General features: G+C 40.8%; 1 protein-coding gene across 3 annotated transcripts in view; it reads left to right on the top strand.

Moving 5' to 3' along the window:
* SNTG2 (syntrophin gamma 2) overlaps nucleotides 1-15,043 on the top strand; it is a 417,829-nt gene that overhangs the window by 366,476 nt on the left and 36,310 nt on the right. For all 3 annotated transcript variants that reach the window (XM_024242487.2, XM_063713807.1, XM_054548457.2), the window contains one exon: nucleotides 5,881-5,991. In XM_024242487.2, coding sequence (XP_024098255.2) covers nucleotides 5,881-5,991 — 111 coding nt within the window. The remainder of the gene's footprint in view (nucleotides 1-5,880; nucleotides 5,992-15,043) is intronic.

The following is a 15,043-nucleotide window of genomic DNA, read 5'->3' as shown; positions in this document are numbered from 1 at the left end:
CCTCATGAGGAAGGGTTATTCTCAAATCTGCAAATATTGAGTACAGTTGCAGTGCAGTATCAATGGACCGAAAAGACAATAATCATATACCTAAATCACTTCACTGTGAGGACCATTTTGAATTCTTTAAACAATAAACAGGACTTTTACATAGATATTTTTGCAGTGTTTGTATATAATGTTTTAACAGCAGTTTATAATACCATGCAAAATATTAATTTAGGTTATTCCCAAGACCCTATCCTAATAGAGGTAGACCACTACTGCGCTCTCTTTCTTCAAAATCAAATTTGAACCAAAGACTCTTACTGCTGCTCACAGAGTCGTTTGTTGCTTATTTTGTGAGAAATTAGGCAAAACCTCAATAGCCAAGACTGCCTGGCTTCTCCTGATGGATGAGCACATACCTATGATCACAGGTCCCTCCTACCAATGATGGATAATAGGTCCTTTTAAAGGCAGATGAGACTTACCTGAATCTAAAAGGCTGAAGTCACAGCCTACACTTAACAGCTTTCAGAGAAGGTGCTTTGGCGCTGCCTAGGCAAGGTGGAATTGGTGTGGAGTGTGGGAAGAGGCTCTCCGGAGGCAGGTGCAGTGGGTGGAGCAGGGCAGGAGTGGCTTGGGCAGCTCGCTCACTGGGACAGGCCTTCCAGGCCGGCTGTGGCTGCCATCTGCTTCTGGGGCTTGACTCAGTGCCCCAGTACTCACATCACGCTCTTTTCTGCTCGTGACAAGAATGGATACACATGCTTCACTTCTGGAACTGACAACCATGGAGTGTTAGTCCATTCTCATACTGCTATGAAGAAATATCCAAGACTGGGTAATTTATAAAGAAAAAGAAGTTGAATGGACTCATAGTTCCACATGTCTGGGGAGGCCTCACAATCATGGCAGAAGGCGAAGGAAGAGCAAAGGCACCTCTTACATGGTGGCAGACCAGAGAGCGTGAGAGGAACTACCTTTTATAAAACCATCAGATCATGTGAGACTTAGTCACTGTCACAAGAACAGCATGGGAAAGACCTGACCCCATGATTCAGTTACCTCCCACCAGGTCCCTCCCATGACACGTGGGAATTATGGGAGCTACAATTCAATATGAGATTTGGGTGGGGACACAGCCAAACCATATCACGTGGGAAGCAGTGACTGAAGCATGATTTTGGAATATTCTCTTTCCGGATAGTGTCTGGCAATTCTAATGCTAAAAGGTTCCTGATGCCCAAAGTCTGTCCAGGTGAGTGTGGGTTCAGTTTCCTCACTGTGAACATGGAAGAGACAGAGAAACTGTTCCCTAAGACTCTGTGAAGTTCTAATTTTCCCAAAACCTAGAGGAAACATGTGCTTTGACACTTTGGCATAAAAGGCAGAGATTCTTTTTTTTTTTATTATTATACTTTAAGTTTTAGGGTACATAATGTGCACAATGTGCAGGTTAGTTACATATGTATACATCTGCCATGCTGGTGTGCTGCACCCATTAACTCGCCATTTAGCATTAGGTATATCTCCTAATGCTATCCCTTCCCCTCCCCCCACCCCACAACAGTCCCCAGAGTGTGATGTTCCCCTTCCTGTGTCCATGTGTTCTCATTGTTCAATTCCCATCTATGAGTGAGAACATGCGGTGTTTGGTTTTTTGTCCTTGCGATAGTTTACTGAGAATGATGATTTCCAATTTCATCCATGTCCCTACAAAGGACATGAACTCATCATTTTTTATGGCTGCATAGTATTCCATGGTGTATATGTGCCACATTTTCTTAATCCAGTCTATCATTGTTGGACATTTGGGTTGGTTCCAAGTCTTTGCTATTGTGAATAGTGCCGCAATAAACATACGTCTGCATGTGTCTTTATAGCAGCATGATTTATAGTCCTTTGGGTATATACCCAGTAATGGGATGGCTGGGTCAAATGGTATTTCTAGTTCTAGATCCCTGAGGAATCGCCACACTGACTTCCGCAATGGTTGAACTAGTTTACAGTCTCACCAACAGTGTAAAAGTGTTCCTATTTCTCCACATCCTCTCCAGCACCTGTTGTTTCCTGACTTTTTAATGATTGTCATTCTAACTGGTGTGAGATGGTATGTCATTGTGGTTTTGATTTGCATTTCTCTGATGGCCAGTGATGGTGAGTATTTTTTCATGTGTCTTTTGGCTGCATAAATGTCTTCTTTTGAGAAGTGTCTGTTCATATCCTTTGCCCACTTTTTGATGGGGTTGTTTGTTTTTTTCTTGTAAATTTGTTTGAGTTCATTGTAGATTCTGGATATTAGCCCTTTGTCAGATGAGTAGGTTGCAAAAATTTTCTCCCATTCTGTAGGTTGCCTGTTCACTCTGATGGTAGTTTCTTTTGCTGTGCAGAAGCTCTTGAGTTTAATTAGATCCCATTTGTCAATTTTGGCTTTTGTTGCCATTGCTTTTGGTGTTTTCGACGTGAAGTCCTTGCCCATGCCTATCTCCTGAATGGTAATGCCTAGGTTTTCTTCTAGGGTTTTTATGGTTTTCGGTCTAACGTTTAAGTCTTTAATCCATCTTGAATTAATTTTTGTATAAGGTGTAAGGAAGGGATCCAGTTTCAGCTTTCTACATATGGCTAGCCAGTTTTCCCAGCACCATTTATTAAATAGGGAATCCTTTCCCCATTGCTTGTTTTTCTCAGGTTTGTCAAAGATCAGATAGTTGTAGATGTATGGTATTATTTCTGAGGGCTCTGTTCTGTTCCATTGGTCTATATCTCTGTTTTGGTACCAGTACCATGCTGTTTTGGTTACTGTAGCCTTGTAGTATAGTTTGAAGTCAGGTAGCGTGATGCCTCCAGCTTTGTTCTTTTGGCTTAGGATTGACTTGGCAATGCAGGTTCTTTTTTGGTTCCATATGAACTTTAAAGTAGTTTTTTCCAATTCTGTGAAGAAAGTCATTGGTAGCTTGATGGGGATGGCATTGAATCTATAAATTACCTTGGGGAGTATGGCCATTTTCACGATATTGATTCTTCCTACCCATGAGCATGGAATGTTCTTCCATTTGTTTGTATCCTCTTTTATTTCATTGAGCAGTGGTTTGTAGTTCTCCTTGAAGAGGTCCTTCACGTCCCTTGTAAGTTGGATTCCTAAGTATTTTATTCTCTTTGAAGCAATTGTGAATGGGAGTTCACTCATGATTTGGCTCTCTGTTTGTCTGTTATTGGTGTATAAGAATGCTTGTGATTTTTGTACATTGATTTTGTATCCTGAGACTTCGCTGAAGTTGCTTATCAGCTTAAGGAGATTTTGGGCTGAGACAATAGGGTTTTCTAGATATAAAATCATGTCGTCTGCAAACAGGGACAATTTGATTTCCTCTTTTCCTGATTGAATACCCCTTATTTCCTTCTCCTGCCTAATTGCCCTGGCCAGAACTTCCAACACTATGTTGAATAGGAGTGGTGAGAGAGGGCATCCCTGTCTTGTGTCACCTTTCAAAGGGAATGCTTCCAGTTTTTGCCCATTCAGTATGATATTGGCTGTGGGTTTCTCATAGATAGCTCTTCTTATTTTGAGATACTTCCCATCAACACCTAAATTATTGAGAGTTTTTAGCATGAAGGTTGTTGAATTTTGTCAAAGGCCTTTTCTGCATCTATTGAGATAATCATGTGGTTTTTGTCTTTGGTTCTGTTTATATGCTGGATTACATTTATCGATTTGCATATGTTGAACCAGCCTTGCATCCCAGGGATGAAGCCCACTTGATTATGGTGGATAAGCTTTTTGATGTGCTGCTGGATTCAGTTTGCCAGTATTTTATTCAGGATTTTTGCATCAATGTTCATTAAGGATATTGGTCTAAAATTCTCTTTTTTGGTTGTGTCTCTGCCAGGCTTTGGTATCAGGATGATGCTGGCCTCATAAAATGAGTTAGGGAGGATTCCCTCTTTTTCTATTGATTGGAATAGTTTCAGAAGGAATGGTACCAGTTCCTCCTTGTACCTCTGGTAGAATTTGGCTGTGAATCCATCTGGTCCTGGACTCTTTTTGGTTGGTAAGCTATTGATTATTGCCACAATTTCAGATCCTGTTATTGGTCTATTCAGAGATTCAATTTCTTCCCGGTTTGGTCTTGGGAGAGTGTATGTGTCGAGGAATTTATCCATTTCTTCTAGATTTTCTAGTTTATTTGCATAGAGGTGTTTGTAGTATTCTCTGGTGGTAGTTTGTATTTCTGTGGGATCGGTGGTGATATCGCCTTTATCATTTTTTATTACGTCTATTCGATTCTTCTCTCTTTTTTTCTTTATTAGTCTTGCTAGTGGTCTATCAATTTTGTTCATCCTTTCAAAAAACCAGCTCCTGGATTCATTAATTTTTTGAAGGGTTTTTTTTTTGTCTCTATTTCCTTGAGTTCTGCTCTGATTTTAGTTATTTCTTGCCTTCTGCTAGCTTTTGAATGTGATTGCTCTTGCTTTTCTAGTTCTTTTAATTGTGATGTTAGGGTGTTAATTTTGGATCTTTCCTGCTTTCTCTCGTGGGCATTTAGTGCTATAAATTTCCCTCTACACACTGCTTTGAATGTGTCCCAGAGATTCTGGTACGTTGTGTCTTTGTTCTCATTGGTTTCAAAGAACATCGTTATTTCTGCCTTCATTTCGTTATGTACCCAGTAGTCATTCAGGAGCAGGTTGTTCAGTTTCCATGTGGTTGAGCTGTTTTGAGTGAGTTTCTTAATCCTGAGTTCTAGTTTGATTGCACTGTGGTCTGAGAGACAGTTTGTTATAATTTCTGTTCTTTTACATTTGCTGAGGAGAGCTTTACTTCCAACTATGTGGTCAATTTTGGAATAGGTGTGGTGTGGTGCTGAAAAAAAAGGCAGAGATTCTATTTAGCTCCTGGATTTAATATAAAGAAAAAGATGTGGCCAAGAATCTTGAGGCTAGCGTGTGGGCAGGAAATAAACCCGTCAATGGTCAGATGGGATAAAAGTGTTCTTGAAACTTCTTCTCTGTTTTCTGCAGCCCCTTTGCTTCTCCTGACACTCAGAGAAAAAAATGTTCATTGTTTAAAAATAAAAGCTTTTAATGGAAATTCAACCTGTGGCTTGCTAAAAAAAAAAAAATAAAATACTGTTCCCTGGTGGAATTTTTCTGGGAAGATAAAGATTTATTTTAATGAAGTATCCATAATTAAAGACTATCTTTTATAGAAGACATCCATTAAGTCTTTCTTTGCTGCAGCCTTTTTTATTTATGGGAGTAAGAGTTTGTAGAGTACATTTCATCTTTAACGTACCTTGGCGAACATTAAGTAATTTTTGCAGTAGTATTAAAAGGCGATTTTTTTTTAATTTTACATTTTTCAAATTAGTTCATGAAAAACTAAAGTTTAGTGTTTCACACATAGCCATAGATGGGGTGGTATCAGTCAGGATTAAAGTTTTTCATTTTATCTGCACATTCGACTATGTCTTATATAATATAGGAAGAACTGGAACTTTTAGTGATTTTTTCTGAAGTTTTCCAAGCAGAAAAAGGAGCAATGCTCATAGGATGTTTTAAGGCTTTGTACAGGAAAACGCAAGGGAAGACCAGAGGGGGCCACTGCGGGCGACGTGGGACTGAGGACCGTGGATGCTGATGCATCCTCAAGACATACGGGGCAGCTATTCAAGGCTGGACCGTGGGGCAGGAGAGCTGAGTGGGCTGGAGGAGGCCAGTTTGCAAAGATTGAAGAGTGAGAAAGTAGAGACTGATAAATCATCACATGCTAAACATCGATTTAAACATTAAGTGAATGTCTGTTGATTTAATGAGGCTGTTTAATGTAGTAAGAGATGCTAATTAAATAAATGAGCTCCTGTTTATAAATCACTAATTAATTTTATTCCTTTACAGAATGTGCTCTGGAGATTTAAATTTTCCCAGCTTAAGGGATCTTCAGATGATGGGAAAACTCGAGTAAAGCTGCTGTTTCAGAACCTGGACACCAAACAGATTGAGACGAAGGTATGGGGCATGGGGCATGGGTTATTCTGCCACCCACCCACACATAAAGTACAGCTCAGATGGTCCGCTGGTAAAAATCTCCACCCCTCCCATGCGCACAAAAATAAGCCAGTAGGTCCCGAAGCACGAGTCCTTCTTAAAAATTAGGCGATAGATACACCGAAAGAGCTTGTCGAGGTCAAATATCCCTTATCTGAAATGCTTGGGACCAGAAGTGTTTGGGATTTCAGATTTTGGAATATTTGTGGATTAGGTACTGATTAAGCATCTGAAATCCAAAAATCCAAAAAACAAAATGTTCCAATGAACATTTCCTTTGAGCATCATGCCAGCATTCGAGAAGTTTGGGATTCTGGAACATTAGCATCATGCCAGCATTTGAGAAGGTTGGGATTCTGGAACATTTAGCATCAGGCCAGCATTCGAGAAGGTTGGGATTCTGGAACATTTAGCATCAGGCCAGCATTCGAGAAGGCTGGGATTCTGGAACATTTAGCATCAGGCCAGCATTCGAGAAGGTTGGGATTTTGGAGCATTTCAGGGTTTGGATTTTCAGATTTGGGATGCTCAAGCTATACAGGATATTTCCTGTTAGAGAGACGTTTATATCCTAAAATGGTGACTGTTGAAACAAAGTATTTGATTTTACTAAAATGTACAAGCTTCTTAGTAAATATTAGCAGGAAATCAGTATTTTAAAATATACCAGAGGTCAAAATTTAAAGGAAGGGTTTTACAAACTGTATTTTGTTTGCACACCGTATGTGATAAATTGACAATAATATTGAGAACAAACTTCTTTGTTAATTAAAGACCTTAGGCCTTTTAAATTCATTGCCTGGAGGTGACATTGTACTATTGACGGATGTTGATTTTTACCATATTTTATGTATAAGTGTGTTGCCCACAAGCCAGTTTTAATATAAACTTAATAAGACTAAAGATTAAATTTACTAAACTGAAAAATAAATTTTAAAAAATATGAGACTCATGAACACATATTGTGTGGAAACAGATTGTCAATACTTTGCAGACGTTTTTTTCTCTGATGGAATTAATCTGAGCAACACGTCACACATGGCATTTTTATATGTGAAAGTTTAGGTCAACTTTGATCCTCTCTTCATTGATCTCAATGAAATGACATTTTATAGTTGCTTTTAAGTACAACGGAAATTGTATGGGATTGTTTGACATTTTTATGTTTTGGAAATTGACAAAAGCAAAACCTGAATGCAGATGGTATAGACGCTGTGGCTCCTGGGCTGGGGGCGAGTGATGAGGCAGCGGCACTCGTGCTGACCACAGGGCCCTGAGCAGGCAAAGGCACTGACCTCTCAGCAGGCTGCCCTGAGCGGCATCCCGGGGTCGTCAGCCACCAGCAAGGTGGGAACGCAGAGAGAGAGGCTTGACATCAATTTCCATCTGGTATTTCACTGGCATGGATGTGAGTGGATCAGGGATGAAAATAGAACGTTCTTCCTCTGCTTTGTTGATTTATGCAGCTGTTTGCCATGGATGCCATCACAGGGGAGGAGCACTGTAACCTTTTGTTGCCTTAATCTTATGGAGCTCTGAGTCTCATACTGTGAGGGTGCAGGAGGTCTCCGGTGGCCATGAGGGTTTCACGCCTGCGGTGTCCCTGTGGCTTTCTGAGCCCCTGTCATCCCCGGGGCTCAGGCTTCAGGACCTCCAGCAGCTTCTATGGCATCTGAAACATGGTTTTGACAGTGTCTGTTGAGGTTAAATGTATTTGTGTTTTATTTGTTAATGATCAGTCAGCTCTTGATTATCTGTTAATAAAAGGAGCATCAGTGTCAGGTCACCTAAGACAGAGAGGCCTGAAATATGTTAGATTCACGTGGGACACAGGCTTTGAGACCGGCATCACTGCCTTGTGATGCTTTGTTTGGATTGCACCTATTTCCATCGTGGGTTGGTGGAAAAGAGAACGCCCCAGGGACTTACAGAGGCCGCAGGGATGGATACCAGATTCGTAGGACTTGTAGTTTAAACAATTTGTGGGAAATTTTTATGAAAAAAAATGTAAAACTGCAAATACAGCAACATAGCTGCACTTAGAAATGAGTGTGGGGCACATAAATATGTCCCAACAAACCCAAACTAAAAAAACCTCCACCTCCATTTCCCCGCGCTGGATCTCAGAGCCACCCAAGGCCCTTCTGTGGCACCCCTGGGATGAGAAGGAGGAACTTGGGTAGAGAGAGGCAGGGACCTCACAAGAATAGTGACCCGAGGGCCCTGGGCACATTGCTCGGGCCCCTCAGCTCCCTGGGCTCTGCGCAGGCAAGGGCCTCACAGCTTACACAGGAAGAAGAGGGGACACAGATGAGGATGAGAGCATTTCCCACCTTATCCCACAGAGTAGGAAACACACATGTGGATAACTGCAAACACTTAGTGCATGGGTGGCCGTGGACATTTTCAGAAGTCACCTTCACACACTGAGGTTCTGCATTTATCAACGTATGAGATATACTGAAAGCTGGAACATGGCAGCTGGGAAATGAAAACTCTAGAAGCTAATGCAAGATGTAAGGAGTCCACGGGAATGAATTCTGAGTTGAAACTCAAAGCTATTGCAAATCTTGGATGTTAGCAATATGTTGTCTTAAGAAATAGGAACAGTTTATTATCTCAATACATCAATTAACCAGGAGTGTCAGAGAAAACAATATTCCTAGTAAGTTGATTTTCTAGTGAAACGAGTGGTAACCGTGAAACAAGTTTCCTTTAGTAGTTGTTGAAAATATTTCTGGAATATTCTACCAGGATGCTGCCTTAGTAATTAGTGCATGATGGGAACACTTGAGTTTCTCCTGAAATCTAGGGAGGAGTTCTGGAGCTTGGGGAGCAGAGTGAAATATTCCTACCATCCATTATTTGCGAAAATCACATAGAATTGGCCGGGCATGGTGGCTCATGCCTGTAATCCCAGCACTTTGGGAGGCTGAGGCGGATGAATCATGAGGTCAGGAGATCGAGACCATCCTGGCTAACACAGTGAAACCATCTCTACTAAAAATACAAAAACGTAGCCGGGCGTGGTAGTGGGCACCTGTAGTCCCAGCTACTCAGGAGGCTGAGGCAGGAGAATGGTGTGAACCCAGGAGGTGGAGCTTGCAGTGAGCCGAGATCATCGCGCCACTGTACTCCAGCCTGGGCAACAGAGCGAGACTCCATCTCAAAAAAAAAAAAAGAAAGAAAAAAAGAAAAGAAAAGAAAGAAAAAAATCATGTAGAATTCAAGACTGTAGGATGATTTCACAAGGATTCCAATGGCTGGAAATTTGAGGTTGCAGTAGTTTTTAAATAAAATATTTTTCTTCCTCTTTGACTGTTTTTTCCTTTAAAAAAAAAAAGAGTGGAGAGGAAGCAAATGTATTGAATGAAGAATTTACTTCCATCCTGTGCTGTTTAATTATGTTATTCATGCGAATTATGTCAGATTATACAGACATAGCTTGCCGCGCACTGCACGGGGGAGCTGCCCTTCCCCAATTCCCACGAAAGATACCCAGTGAGGCCCCACCATGTTTCTGTGTATATTGCTTATATTTCTGTGTATATTGCTTATATTTTGCATATTTCTTTATAATTCCATTTTTGCCTCTAGGCTGAGCCTCCAAAGGGCAACTTTAGTTTAGCTTTTTTATATTCAGCATGAGGTTCAGCACATATATACACTTAATAAATGTTTTAAATGAATAAATGAAGAAGGAGCAAATTAGTGTCAAAGAAACTGCCAAATATACTCACAGGAGTTTCATCAGTTCTAAGGAGAAAATTGTTCCTATTGTCAGTAAAATGGGATACCTTAATGCTCACTGGAGTTTCATCAGTTCTAAGGAGAAAATTGTTCCTACTATCATTAAAATGAGATACCTTAATGACTCCATGCAGATGCATACAGAAGTTTCTGATATTCCCACATATATATCCATGAAGCAGAGGTTGTGCCTTGAAAGCAGGGCACATTTTACTGAAGAATCATGTCTCTGGGAGAAACACTACCATGTATTTTTCACTCTATAATGATCTGTGAGAGTAAACCCCACTGAAAATTACATCTCTGCCATCAATGAGTCAGCCGAGTGTGCCAGCCGCAGACGGAGGAAGATTGGGCGTGGGCACCTGCGTGTTTAGGACCACTGAGGGGGTGGCAGAACAGAAGGAATTTGGGGTGTTTCCAATACTGAGGCCTGGCTGCTGAGTTTTCTCGGCAGGAGCACCAATCGATACCCACAGCATTTATCACTGAAAAGACTGAATTGAGGGTGCTGAGAAAACTATTTCAGGAAGCCAGATGGTGCCAGGAGGCAGGGCCAGCCCCAGCAAAAAGTCATCCAACAGAGAATTTCCCATCTCCCTGTGCGTGAACCAGGGGCTTCTAAATGTTCTCATGCAGATGGATATCAAAAGGAAGAGCATAAATAATTAATATGATACATGTGAAGCACAACGCCCCCTTCCCTAATACAGATCTGAAATTATTTTTAAAAATCTCGTCTCAAGAAAATGAAAGCAAAAGCAAAACCTTCTTTCTTCCTCCCTCCTTCTTTCCCTCTCTCCCTCCTTCCTTGCTTCCTTCCTTTCCTTCTTCCTTTCTTCCTTCCCTCCTTCCTTCCTTCCTTCCTTCCTTCCCTCCTTCCTTCCTTCTTTCTTTCCCTCCCTTCCTTCTCTTCTCTTTCCATTTTTTAAAATAATAACCTTTGATAGAAGGCTGGATAGTCGATTCATTCCAGAAAAATGAATTGGCTACTTTTAGGATGTTTGAACACAACATCTTTGTTTTGGTTTTAAGTCTCTCAATAGCTGCATCCAGAAACACAGTATTCAAACTAACAAAAAAATGTAGTTGAATCAAATCTTTTTTCTAAGCAGTGGCAACAAGCAAGTGTATTATCATTGAGTAACTAAAGTGTTCAAAATGGTGACTTGAAGTTAAAGCATTCAGTCACAAAACTTCCCCTGCAGCAGGGGCAAGTGGGAATGAAGACTGCTCTCCAGAGGCAACCCTGGAGTGTCAGCAGCTAAATCCCCCAAAGCCAGAGACACCGGAATATTTAGGGCCCTAGGAGGGAAAATCCACATCCCCAGAAACAGGGTCAGGTGCATCCTGGGACCTCATTTCCTAGAGAGGAACTGAGGTTGAAAGGGAATGGAGCTGGAGTTCCAATGCAGACCCCATAACACTTTAACTGTTTAAACCTGAGTTGGCTCCAGGAGAAATAATAAAAATTAATATGGCCTCCCTAGATGGTTTTGAAGACATCTGGTACCAGATTCAACTCCCTGAGTCTCTGCCCACCTCTCTTTTTGTCTCTGTCTCTCTCTCTCCCCCTCCTTCTACCCTTCTGGTGCAGAGTCCTCAGAGGCTCCTTTCCTACTGGGGTACCTGGGTAATCTGTGGTCTTGGAGGCTCCCCTCTACTGCTTGGGGTTGATACAAGGGAACCTATTGCTGCCCAATGATTTGGGGGCACTTTGCACACGGGAACCTGGGAAGGGCCCCTGCCACTGAACGTCACTGAGCAGGGGTTGCTTTCATGAATATCCCACCTTCCACCTTTTGAAAGAGGGCTCAGAGGAAGGCTCAGATCCAAGCAGGAAGTGCTGCCGCTCAAGGCCATTTCATTCATAGGGCGCATTCACTTTGTGAAACTCATGAGCCAACCCCTTACTTTTCTCAATAACCCTATAAACTAGACATGATCCACCCCAGGTCCACACATTTTAACAGATTCAGAAAATTTTGACCGAAAGAAACATTGTGCTGTGAGTCAAAGGCAGAGCCTACTTAGCTCCAGGCATCTGCCTCCTTTCTTAAGAGTGGACCTAAGGAGAGGTAGGAAGTGGAAAGGAGGTGGGCAGGGTTTGTCTCTCTGATCAGAATCTCTTTCATAGAGGAAAACACTTGGATTTCCAAGGACAGCCTCTGGTCGGCTTGGAGCTCAGTGGCTTTTATTGCAACAAGAAGTAGCAGAAGTCAAGCCCTGACCACAGCTGTTTCATCATGAAAGTGGGTGGAAACACCAATAAAACTCTGAAGGACACATGGTTGAGATCCCCTGTAGGCTGGGACATGGGTAACAGTCACGTGCCTGAGACCCCCCAGTAGACTGGGACAAGACTAACAGTCACATGGCTGAGACCCCCTGTATGCTGGGACATGGCTAACAGTCACATTGCTGAGACCTCCCCCATCCAGGTAGTCAGGGACATGGCTGACAGTCACATGGCTAAGACCCCCCAGTAGGCTGGTACGTAGGTAACAGTCACATAGCTGAGACTCCCCAGTAGGCTGGTACATGGGTAACGTCACATGGCTGACACCCCTTAGTAGGCTGGGACATGGCTAACAGTCACATGGCTGAGGGTCCCAGTAGGCTGAGAGCTGGCTAATAGTCACATGGCGGAGACTCCCCAGTATGGCTGAGTTGGGATGGTGTTAGCGCCCAGTAGCTGAGTTGGGACAGTGTCGCAGAGAGTGGCAGAAATGAGCCTTCAGTCAAGTCTCTGATTTCCATAGCTGCTGTTGCTTATTGATCATCTCTAGTCTTTGGAATGCCACGGTTTCAGTTTTCTCAGAAGTAAAACAATAAGAAATGCATAACATTGATAATTTGAAGAGTAGAAATATAGTGCGTGTAAGGATTTTAATAAAGAAGAAAATTTGTAAGCCAGAATGAAAAAAAGAGAACCTATTCTATTAGGAAGTCAACTAAAAACTTCATGAATAAAATTAAATTTAGGTTCTTCTTTAGAGACTTTTTGGAACCAGGAAATAATTCAGAATTCAGCCTAACTTGTAGGAAAATAATAAGAATTCAAAAACAATGGTCAGCGCTAGAATCTAATAACAGGTGTGCAGTTGGAACATAAATTTTCTCTCTCCATTCCCCCACTTTTACCAAAGATAAATCATAGTAGGCCCAATTTATTTTAAAATAAGTTTTCATTTTATTATATTAGGACTGGTTATTTGCATAAAGTACAGCAACAATAATGATTGGCTACATGGGTTTCTTCTAAGTTGGTTTTGCCAGAATATTTTCTTAGGGAATTTCAGATTAGACTCTTTAAAGCCTCTTGAGGCTGGGAAGCCAAGCCAAGGATTTACCATCAGACTGTGCTGGTAGTATCTGTATGAATTGGGTGAATTCCTTCCTTTTCAAGTTCCCAAAATATCTTTAGGGTCCTAGGCCTGTCTGAAAGTGGCGTTCTGTACTTGCTGCAAGGTCAGAAATCTTGTAAGGGAACCTTGTAAGCAAGTTACCACGCCAGTCTTTCCAAGGTACGTTTTATTGGTCCTATAAAGTCAATGTCAGTTCCTCAAAGCAGTCTGGTTATATCTAAAAATATGCCATTTCATTATCAAAGCCTGGATAAAATTACCAGTGCCTCCAGTCAAGTCCTGTTACAAAAGAAAATAGACTCTTTTTGAACTTATGCAAATAAGTCTATCACCATAAAATAAGAACACTCATGAATAGTTTCTGAATTCTGGAGAAATCAGGTAGAGGGAAAGGTAAATGTTTAAGTTTTGCTCACAAAAGTATAGTTTACCCAATTGCTGTAAGCTGTAAATAGTTTAAAAAAGAAAGACTTTTTTACTCTGTAAACAAAATGTGATTCAGCAATGTTTCAAACAAAAAGTTATACAAGTTATTTCAGTCCTGTATCAGTTCATGTATTTAGTTCTTGTTCTGTTTAATGTTGGGTTAGCAATCCTCATGAACACATCAGTTTTGGTTCTGGTTTTCTTTTAAAATTCTGGAAGTTTTTAAGGAGTCTAATAGGATGATCTCCAAAGTTATCAGAAACCCTCATTTAAGTGTACTTGTGATCCTTTGTTCATTTTGTTAATAAGATTCAAAGCTTTTCCTGTAGTTGATTATGCTTTTTTAGAAAAGTTACAGTAAAACAATAATTGCCTGTGGGTGACAAAAGACAGAATAGCCATGGTTAAAGACTCAATTGGCAAAGAAATTTGGTTATTTCTGTGACATACAGCAATTAAATATAGTCAGAATTATCACTGATAACATATACCTAGGCATATCAGATTTTTTTTTTTTTGAGATGGAGTCTCACTCTCTCACCCAGGCTGGAATGCAGTAGTGTGATCTCGGCTCACGGCAACCTCCACCTCCCTGGTTCAAGTGATTCTCCTGCCTCAGCCTCCTGAGTAGCTGGGATTACAGGCACCTGTGACCACGCCCAGCTAATTTTGTATTTTTAGTAGAGAGGGGGTTTCACCATGTTGGCAAGGATGGTCTCGATCTCCTGACCTCAGGTGATCCGCCTGCCTCAGTCTCCCAAAGTGCTGGGATTACAGGCATGAGCACCATACCCAGCCAGCATATCAGATTTTTTAAAGAAATCTTATACAATTTTGGTACACATATTTATAATATATCCAAACAAATACAACAAATAAGTTAAAAACCACTTTTTATGTGATATTGTTTCTCTTACATATTTTTACATACCAAGGAAATGTAATATGTCTTTCTTGGACTTGCAGGAGCCCTATTTGGACTTCCAGAGATCTTAATGTTCAAAAATTATTTTAAGGTCGAAAAGACAATTTTAGATTTTGAAATTTTATTTTGGAAAGCCTATATCAAATATCTCAAAGGTTTAACACACTGGAACAAAACAGGAACACAAGTCACTGAGAAATAACAGTGATTCATTTAACCAACGTGATAATCGAAAGATTTCAAAAGCAAAAACCATTTCTCTTTGATAGGGAGGATATGCAGTTTTCAAAACAATTAACAGACTTCATAAAGGAAGCATGAGGCCAACAGAATCTGTCACTCTCCCCTCCCACCCTTTTTGCAATCTACTCTGAAGGTAAATGAAAAATCTTTTACTATCTCCTATTAATACTACATGAAAATCTTGCTCAAAACAAACAAAAAAATCACCTTTGCATTGGCGTATTATTAATGCTAAAGCAAATTTTAATAAAATCTTATAAACAAATCCATTTAATCTCAATCAGCTTTGACACACAAGATG

Source organism: Pongo abelii, chromosome 12, assembly GCF_028885655.2.
Source record: "Pongo abelii isolate AG06213 chromosome 12, NHGRI_mPonAbe1-v2.0_pri, whole genome shotgun sequence".
Classification (NCBI taxonomy): domain Eukaryota; kingdom Metazoa; phylum Chordata; class Mammalia; order Primates; family Hominidae; genus Pongo; species Pongo abelii.
Note: the sequence above shows the minus strand (reverse complement) of the source record. Positions and strands in the feature narration are given on the sequence as shown.